The sequence below is a fragment of the Bombina bombina genome, chromosome 1 (genome assembly GCF_027579735.1).
Source record: "Bombina bombina isolate aBomBom1 chromosome 1, aBomBom1.pri, whole genome shotgun sequence".
Lineage (NCBI taxonomy): Eukaryota > Metazoa > Chordata > Amphibia > Anura > Bombinatoridae > Bombina > Bombina bombina.
The window spans coordinates 489,091,603-489,102,077 of NC_069499.1; the positions used below are offsets into that span (position 1 = coordinate 489,091,603).

Below are 10,475 nucleotides of genomic sequence, written 5' to 3' on the forward strand. Positions count from 1 at the left end.
GAAGTGTGTGTCTATAAATGCGAACCTCAGAAACTTCTGATGATCCCTGTGGATGGGAACATGCAGGTACGCGTCCTTTAAATCTACCGTTTTCATAAATTGACCCTCTTGAACCAAGGGAAGAATGGAACGAATAGTTTCCATCTTGAAGGACGGTACTCTGAGGTATATGTTTTGACTTTTGAGATCTAAAATTGGTCTGAAAGTTCCCTCTTTTTTGGGAACCACTAACAGATTGGAGTAAAATCCCAGACCCTGTTCCTGCATTGGAACAGGAACTATCACTCCCAGGTTGGAAAGGTCCCAAACACAGTGTAAGAACGCCTCTCTTTATCTGGTCTACAGATAATCTTCAGAGCAGAAACCTGCCCCTGGGAGGAAAGGTCTTGAACTCTAGCTTGTATCCCTGGGACACGATGCCCACCGCCCAGGGATCCTGAACATCCCGAACCCAAGCCTGAGCGAAGAAAGAAAGTCTGCCCCCTACAAGATCCGGTCCCGGATCGGGGGCAGGCCCTTCATGCTGACTTTGAGTCATTAGCTGGCTTCTTAGATTGCTTTCCCTTATTCCAAGACTGGCTGGGCCTCCAGGAAGGCTTGGACTGTTCCTGCTTGATAGAGGGAGAGGAAGGATTACCCTTGAAGTTTCGAAAGGAACGAAAATTACTCTGACGTTCCTTCTGCTTATTCCTCTTATCCTGAGGGAGGAAATGACCCTTTCCTCCCATAATGTCAGAAATAAATTTCCGCCAATCCCGGCCCAAACAAGGTCTTACCCTTGTAAAGAATCGCCAAAAGCTTAGACTTAGATGACACATCCGCAGCTCCAAGCTTGATAACCTGTAGGGAAGCATCAGTAATAAAGGAATTGGCCAACTTAAGGGCCTTGATCCTATCCTGGAATTCTTCAAGGGGAGTGTCTGTCCGAATAGAAATCAGACAACGCATTAAAAAAGTATGCCGCCGCACTAGTGAGGGTAGCAATACACACCACAGGTTGTAATTGTAAACCCTGGTATACATACATCTTCTTGAGCAACCCCTCCAACTTCTTATCCATAGGATATTTAAAGGAACAACTATCCTCTATGGGAATAGGGCACTGCATATGTGGACGATAAAGTTTGGGAAACTTGAGGAGAAAGCTGCGGCATATCTTGACCATTGTCAGAAGGCTCCTGAACAGCATCCGCCTTAGACAATGTTGGCTCAGAAAAAAGTCTATCCTTGTAATTTAAAGTTCTCTCAATACATGAGGAACAGAAAGGGATTGGTGGTTCCACGTTAGCATTAAAACATAAAGAACATGTAACATCCTGCAGAGTCTCTTGGTCCATCTTTATTCACAAGTAAACAAAATAGCTAAATAAACTGATATTTTAATTAGAAATTACCACACACAAAAAAAAGTTACTGTTTCTTTAAATTTTAAAACGAAACTGTTTTATTTTTCTGCAAGAAAATAATAAACTGTCACAAAAACACTCTGGACAACCTCTACACCTCAGCTTAGCTTTGCTGAGGTGCTTACCTGGCTAACTGACAACGGAGTGAATATTCTGATAGATAATCCGGACTTAATTTCTATATGCTGTAAATTGCAGTCCGGTAACCGTAACCACTGCTAACAACTGCAACGAAGCTATCTCCGCTCCGGAACACAGGAAGTGTAGGAGGAAAAGGCGCGCAACAGAAAATTGCCACCTCAGCTAACCCCGCCCAACTTGGGCATTACAAAATTAAACTCCCGGTCGGCTAAATTTATTCTAAAGCCGCCGGGAGTAAGATAAAAAGTAAAACGCCACCTATTGAGCCTAAGTCTCCTCGTCCCCAGTGCCTGCCATTACTGCCAATAATAACATGATCCCCTAAGCAATAGGAGAATGTCTCTTGTCCCATAAACAAATTTTAAAGTGCCATCTTTTCCCTGCATATGTTCCCAGAAAAATAAAGTTAGCACTTAACTCAGAAATCTGCCAGGCAGCAAGGCAGCTCACTAGGCTTGAGAGGCATGTTCCCTCACATGGACCTGTGGAAGAAAAACAAAGACTGAGTAATCTTACTCAGTCTTTCAAAGTTAGGGCAGCATTAAATACATGGGAGGCGCAGTGAGGATTGTACCCCACAAGTTCCCACTGCTTAAAAGCCACCACTGCTCTACTGAAGAGACTGATATGGACTACGGCTACACCCCAGGACAAAGCAAAACAAGCTTGCACTGCTGAAAAATAATAAAATCTTGCTTGAAGAATCTTCTTTTAAACACCTAAACTTTACCCCTTCCTTGCTCTTAACGTAGGCAAAGAGAATGACTGGGGTTGGAGGGAAGGTAGGTGATATTTAACAGCTTTGCTGTGATGCTCTACTGCTCTTTGCCGCCTCCTGTTGGGCAGGAGTGATATTCCCAATAGTAATTAGATGATCCGTGGACTCACCGTGACATTACAAAGAAACACTATTTATAAAAAGATACAATTAAGTTCTGAAAGCTGGTGTATATATGAATACAAATTAAATTATACTTACACTACCCATACTGAAACGTCGCTTAAACACACAAAATATATCATATATTAGCACAGTACCATCTTCTTGGATACAAATAAGGTCCTCAGTAACAGTCCACCCCAGGTAAACAACATTTCCGCTTTTCCACTAAAGGAAAAAAAAAAAATACTTTTATAAACAAAAAAGTATTCTTGCAAAAAATAAAGCAAAATTATATAAACAACCAAAAAAGGATGTATCATGTTTTAAATAGATCCCAAAAATACATTTCCACCCTCAATATCTTCTTTTGATTGGTTGCAATGTCTGCAACTTTCATAAATAATAATAATTTAAAAAAAAAAAAAAAAAAAACGACTTCACAACATAAAAATCTTTTCTTTTTTTATTGCACTTAGTCTAATAATTATATATATATATATATATATATATATATATATATATATATATATATATATATATATATATATATATATATTTTTTTGTTTGCTCTGCGATGCCCCTAAGCTGCTTTTGAAACTCAATTCATAGGACATCTATCATTTATGTTTAAACTCCCAAAACAAACCAAGTACACCACTATTATTATCTGCAAATATAATTAAAAACAAACAGAAAATAATGTGCAGTATGGTTTCTAGATTTCCATTCAAATGTACAGTTGTTCGTGCTTACATAGGTTATCAACCCTAATTTCCTGTGGCACGTTCAATTTGTTCCAAAATCTGTATGTAATCACTGATTTTGCTTTTTTCCCCTGAAAAAAATGACTCACCGCATAAAAGACATAATGGAGTGAGGAACACACACAAATATATCCTTTAAAAGCAAAAATTGTTGTGAAGGGGTTCAATTATTGCTAGATTACCCTCCAAAGGGTAAGAAAGATGTGAGCTGCACCAGTTTACTCCATAACATACCGTATATAGTAAAGACAGAGGGCCAGATTACGAGTGGAGCGGTGCTTAACGCTTCCGCGCTAATTCCGCTAGAAGTAAGCTTTTTGAGTGCTCATATTACAAGTTGAAAATAAAACGTTTTCACTTGCTCGCTAACCCGATGCGCACAGAAAGCCTGTGCAAAAAGCCGAAGTTAGAATATTGAGGCCGCGTTAAAGCATTCCCCCATAGAAGTCACACCCTAATCATGCAGAAACCTGATTACACATTCTCAAGTGCGCCAACCCGACATGAAAATATGAATATTTCACATTTCAATGTTAAATATAAATAGGTCACCATTAGTGTATAAATCAGGTCTATGATTAAGCGCCACTAGGGGGGCGTGAAACATGTCAGACAATTCACTGTTTGTCTTGCAGCCTGCTCGTCTGTGCTAATTTTAACATTATTCAATAAATTCAAGGATTTTATTCATTTTACACTCCTAAAGTGCCTGCTCTGTTTTTCTCTGGCTTGTGCAAATTCCAATGTTCTTTACATAGAATAATATGTTCTATTTATTCATAAATACATATTTCTACACATATTTGATGGTATTTTTCTACAATAGATATAAATATAATATATATATATATATATATATATATATATATATATATATATATATATATAACTATTTCAAAATACAACTCTCAACACACATTAACATCAATTGCACTCAAGCGACAGTGTTTAATTTCAACTTGTAATAGGAGTGCTACATCCGACACGTGCAAACAGCTGCGATAAACCAGATATTACTTGCAATTACTTGTAACGGTTAGTGGGCCACTCGTAATCTGACCCAGAGTATCTACAAGTTTTAAGCAGCACGGAAACATAATATAAAAGGCACAGAAAGGGTTAAACCCTATAAAAGGAATAAAGTAGAATTGGCACAATGTACAAATGAAGTCCATAGAGGAAATCAGAAAAACTAGACACACTCGCTTAAAATGGAAAATATGTTTTAAATTGTACAAAATGTCAATTTCATACAATGAATTGTTAAATGATATAGTAATTTAGTCAAGCTCTGGAAATAATGGGTGCTTACCGCTCCTAACATTCAGAAGTAATTTAGCTGTGTGTCAGCAAGCTTGCCATTGGTCAGTGAGGAGAATGAAGGCACTGAGGATTCCAATACAAAAATTAGCCCATGAAGTAAAATTAGCTTTCAACGTGGCTAAATATCCTCCCGATTGCCTGCTGCAGATGAGGACTAGTGTTCCACTGTGCACTAAAGCCAAACGCAGTAAATTAAAAGAGACAGTAGTTAAACTGTGTATGTGACTATATTCACAGGCTATGTGAAATGTGTATATGATCATACTAATAGCCTGTGGGCTATGAAGTGCATTGTATTTGTCAGCACTTTTGTCTACCATGCTCACCTTAGCTGCAGAAGACAGCAAGCACAGTACCAAGGATCTGTAAGGTTATAACAAGGAACAGCACACTGTAGACCAGGGGATAAGTGGCATCTCTGTTCTGGGAGAAGATAATCACTGCCAGGCTGAACTCCTGCCAGGCTGAACTCCTGTCTACCCTTCTACACTGTTTGTAGGAGCTTTTTAGTGGGTGCACCACCCTGTGGATTTTACTGACCACCCAGCTACAATTTTAGTGAATATTAAGCTAAAATGAGCTAATATTAAAAATGTTATTTTTTATTGCACAAGTTAACAATCACATTTATGTTAAATTATGCAATTAATGTGTGCTATAGATAGCAGAAAATGATATAATATTAGAAAATATTACATTGCCCCCACACGGCTACTTTATATGTGAAGAATGGAGGAAATAGGTCTCAAATTAGTCAAAGAACCCTGTCAAACGATGTGATGATCAGCAACAAGTTTCACCTCACTCCTTGCTGGAGGCAAAAAAAAATGACTGAAGGATTAAAGGAAAGTGGTAGGGATAAAAATATGTTATGTTGGGTGTTTCTGCCTCCTCCTAGTGGACTTGAGTGTAATCCCACATGCGATGGCTTGTTGACTTACCATCTGATGAAAGAAATGGAACTTTCATAATTAGAAAGAGCATGTAATTTAAAAAATGTAACAAAAAAACAAGTTTCCAATTGACTTCTAGTATCTCATTTGCTTTAGCCTCTTGGTATCTATTATTCAAAAGCATACCTATCTAGGCTCAGGAGCTTGCTCCTGACTGGTGCACATATATAAAGCAATGTTCAGCAGCACTAATGTAGCTTCAAAAAGCCTTAATTACATTAGACCAAAGACAAACATCCACGATATGCTTTATATTGTATTGGGGTGAGTACAGTACCCTTCAGCGTGCACCCTTTGCAGTGGTGCTGGACTTTCCATTTTGGTGCACATATATGCCTGTTGTCATTGGCTCAGCCAATGTGTTCAGCTAGCTCCTTCAACAAAGGTTTCCGAGAGAATGATGCAAATGTTATGCTAAAAGTAAATTGGTTTAAAAGATCTATGCTCTATCTAAATCATGAAAAAATGTTGGGTTTCCTATCTCTTTAAGAAGAAACATCTGAGGTCAGCATATAAGCTTAGCCATAATAAGTCTCTTGGGATAAGTGAAAATACATCTACCAATCTTGCAGTAGTCATTTCTGAATATACAAACTCAATACTAACGGAGCAACATAAGCTTTACAATGCTTAAAACTGATTTTATCATAAATACGTTTCTTCTGAGACAACAATGTATAAGATTATAACAATCATTCTTTGGTTTATGCAAGTTATAATTGTACCTATTACTTAATTTTAAATTAATACATTACATTTAGTTTATTAAACTACTAAATTACTGACTTCAAATACTAACCTCAAGAAAAGATAAAAGAACTCCTGAAGCTGAATAAATCTCCAATACAGGACGTGACCCACTGGGTTTTCTTATTATAGCTTAGAAAAAAAGAAACACATTTTAAAATGTAAAAAGCATCATGAATAGAAATTCTCACTTTCCTTCGTTAGATTTTACATTAAAAGGTATCATACTCATTATTTTATTCTAGTGCATTTGGGCAATATATTTGTTTTGTGTTTATAGTAGGGAAGGGCAACAGATGGTCCTGGTCTCATGTGTCACACATCCTGTACTCTTGAGAAGAAGTGGAAAACACAACCATTTCATTTCTTACAATTTGTCATTTCCCCCATGTCTGGCCTCTTTGTTATCCAAATACTGAATTGAAACATTTTTTGGGGATCATAAATAAAATTTGCAATGTGGTGTTTTCGGGCCACTTAGGCAGCATTTCTAAAGATGTGGGAGTCACATATGCAACCCTTTCAGTCATACTATGTGTTCCTCACTGTTCTGTGGCACAAATAAATTCATGCTTTTCATTTATACATTCAGGATTAAAGCAAAGGCTGCCACACTAATGAATAATAATGGGAGGGCATGTTTAACACACATATATATTGGTTTTCTGTACATTGTATGTACAATATACCTATTGGTCCTCCATAAGGTGCTGCTGTTACCAGACAATCTTTAAAATCCTCTCTTAGATTCCATTCCATTCGATACAAATCAAATTTACTGAAATGAAAAAAATAAACATATCAAAGATTACAAACATCCAAGTGTTACTATGTTCTTTAATGTAACCCCATCAATAAATAAAGAAATGACAAATGAATAAGAAGCTTAGACACTTTTGTAATATACTTCCACTATCAAAAATGCTTCTATTAAATGTTTTTACTGTTTCTCAGTGGCATATGGAGTGGGCCTATGCACCAGTGTTTAAGCTCAGAGAATGTATTGTGTCTATGAAAACTTCATTGTCATATAAGATCCTACTGCCTGTCTGAGCAGCTGTAGTGTTTGAATAATAATTCACAGGCCCTCACAGCATATGACGCTGAAAAAGAGTAATAACTTTTACTAGAAGCATTTTGCCAATAGAAGTATTTTGCAAAAATGCTTCTATTTAAAACTTAAATGCACACATGCCCATTTCAATTACAACCTTTCTATCCCTTTAAGGTTCATCTGTTTATTTATCCTTCATCATAAAGTCATAATGGTTTGACCCACAGTATGCACTAGAAAACACCATACATTCTGTACGTTTCCGCAGCTCTCTTTAAAACCATTCTTTTATTTTAACTCATTACAGAATCCATATAGTAAAGCTCTGCATTTTATACTGGGCACTGCCATCTTGTAGCACATGCACTGTTGCATCCTGTGTGAGGAGCAGAGCACTCACAGATCTTCTTTTTGACAGCTGTATATTTCACTTCATTTTAGCTCATGAAATAGATATTACAATTTTGCAGGGGGTTTTTGCACAGTTTAAGAGTTAAATAAATATAAGCTCCAAGATGGCAGGGCCCAGTGTAAAGGTGCAGAGCTTCACTAACTAATACTTGTAAGGGATTAAAATAAGAGAATTACTTTGAAGACAACTGAAGGAACAGGAGGAAAATCAACAGCATGGTGAGTAGTAAACTGCTACCGTTGTTGTACTCAGCATGTCCCTTTAAAATCTTGCAAATCACAGGGGGCCTGATGATCTAAGGCTCATCAGTACTGCAAGGTACTTCAAAAAATGAGATAGAGAAATCTTAGCTTTGAGAGCCGTTTATCTTGCTATGCAGAGGTCTGGATTTAAATAAAAAGACACAAACATGTTACAATTTAATGCTTAAAAATAAATTAATTGGGTGATTTCTCTGTGTCAACGAGCTTTTGATTATCAGGTCCTTAGTCAGAAACTTTGCGCTGATCAAAATTATTTGATAAAGTGACGTTTCTTAATATTAAATATCAATATCGCACTATAAGATAGAGTGACACACTTTTCTGGTGCTGTTCTCCAAATCACACAATGGATAGACATTTTCATACTATAAATCATATATATCTATGTTAGTTGGCAATCGTTCGTCTTGATTTGTGTATCAGATTAAACGTTATTGTTCTATGAGGCGCCTCCTTTCTGTCTACATAAAATAAATCCTGTTTGTCATTTTTTTGATAATTTCATATCCAACTTATAATCATGTATTGTACTTACGTGACACTGAGCAAATTATTGTAAACTATGAAATATTATTCAAAGTGAGCAAGTCTAATGAGAAAATTAATTGGTTCTTAAAAGGGAGAGTAAGGTCAAAATTAAACCTAAATGGATAAAACAGAGAATGACATTTTAAAACAACTTTCTAACGTACTTCTATTATAAATGTTGCTTTTAGTTTTTCTATTCTTTGTTAAATATTAAAAGGGATAGGAAAGTCATAATTAAACTTGAATGATTCAGAGGTTATTTGTTAGACACTTTTTCAAATGTACTTTGTTTTCTTGGTATCCATTGTAGAAAGAGAATATGTACATATCCTACACTAGTGGGAGCTAGCTGGTATTTGTTGCCTGCACACATTTGTCTCTTGTGATTGGCTGACTAGATTTGTTCTGCTAGCTCCCAATAGTGCATTTCTGCTCCTTCAGCAAAGAATATCAAGGAAATGAAGCAGATTTGATAACAGAAGTAAATTTAAAAGTTATTTAAAACGATATGTTCTGTCTGAATCCTGAAAGAAAGGGCTCAGGAGTGTGCACATGTCTTTAGTCATTTGGCAGCAGTGTGTGCGACATTATTTATACCAATGTTATACAGAAGCAACCACTGCAGTCATAGGCTACCGTGAACACTAGCACCCTCCTAAGCTCCTATCACTGTACCTAGGTTTAGTCTTCTACAAAGGATACCAACAGAAGAACGCCAATTTGACAATAGAAACAAAATTGCATGTTATTTGAATCATTAAAGTTTTATTTTGACTTCACTGTCCCTTTAATTTAATTAAATGTATACTGATGTCTATAGACTCTTGGTTGCTCTTGTTTGTGTAATGGTTCTTTTCATATGAAGGGGATGGTCTGCTCTTCCTGCTTTCTCAACTCCTTTCAGTGGGTGTCCCAGCCTAACCTCATCAACAGTGCTAAACTGGGAGCTTCTAATCAAGTTTTTAAAAGGTTTCACACTGGATTTTTGATCAGTATCTGTGCATATTCTTCTTTATAGTTGTGTCTATTACATACAGTTATATGAAAAAATATGGCGTTTACTGTGTCTTTAAAATATCTTGAATGTCTCACTTATTTTCTTCTGAAAATACATGTATTTTATTTTTAAAAAGATATCATTCAAAAAGAACTACTTATGTGGTATTATTAAATTAATTTAACAAATGTATATTTATTGTATATGTATATATGACCCAAAAATATAAAGTACGTGGTCGTGCATTCTTACACATTACATTTATTCGAGGTTAACGATTAAATGAAACATAAAACGTGTTAGGAATAAAAGGCAACATATACTAACCGATAATACGCTTGCCCCAACGGGTACCAATTAGCAGTATAAAAATCCATATTATGAAAATGAAGTGTTCTTATCTGTAGAAATGTGCAATAATATTAAGTAAACCGACATTAGACTGCAAGATGTTAGTCCCTGCTGTCACGTGATTTGTACCAACACTTCCCGTCAGCTGACAGCTCTGAAGGAAGTACAGAAACGCTTCCGCCTAGCCGCAGAGAAATGGAGAAATGACGGAAGCTGAAAGTGAACAAAATGACTAAGTCACTACGTTTGATCAGTATAGAAAATGAGTTTCCTATCTCAGGAGGTTTGGTAATAATACACATAGCAACTTAGACAATACAAAGGTGCTTGTCCATAATATAAGTAACAAAAGTTTAACGGCTAGTTCCAGTCCTTCTAAAGGGTATTTTGACGTCAGATTGTCACGTGACTGCACTGCAGCGATTACATGGTTGAGAGTTGAGGAAGCAGAATTACAAGAGACTCCTATCTAGGAAACTGCAGTGTTTTGCATCTGTGTGCTTGTTTTATTAATTATAGAGAGCGATAGGAGAAGTGTTTGTTATCCAAGTTTATGATTTACATGAAAGAAACACGGCAAAGGAGTGAGACTACGCTTTTTCTTTTTTTATTAAACCAGAAGCTGGGATCCAACAATTGTTTTAATTAATTTG

The 10,475-nt window shown here is 36.4% G+C and overlaps 1 protein-coding gene across 1 annotated transcript in view; it reads right to left on the reverse strand.

Annotated features, from left to right (window-relative positions):
- The window catches only part of VPS16 (VPS16 core subunit of CORVET and HOPS complexes), a 340,863-nt gene extending 330,891 nt beyond the window's left edge, over positions 1 to 9,972 (reverse strand). Inside the window, exons 1-4 of the mRNA XM_053698545.1 lie at positions 9,799 to 9,972; positions 6,907 to 6,995; positions 6,270 to 6,349; positions 2,527 to 2,655 (exon numbers count right to left, since the gene is read on the reverse strand). Of these exons, the coding sequence (XP_053554520.1) occupies positions 2,527 to 2,655; positions 6,270 to 6,349; positions 6,907 to 6,995; positions 9,799 to 9,848 (348 nt within the window). The 5' untranslated portion in view covers positions 9,849 to 9,972. The remainder of the gene's footprint in view (positions 1 to 2,526; positions 2,656 to 6,269; positions 6,350 to 6,906; positions 6,996 to 9,798) is intronic.
- Between the last annotated feature and the right edge of the window lie 503 nt (positions 9,973 to 10,475).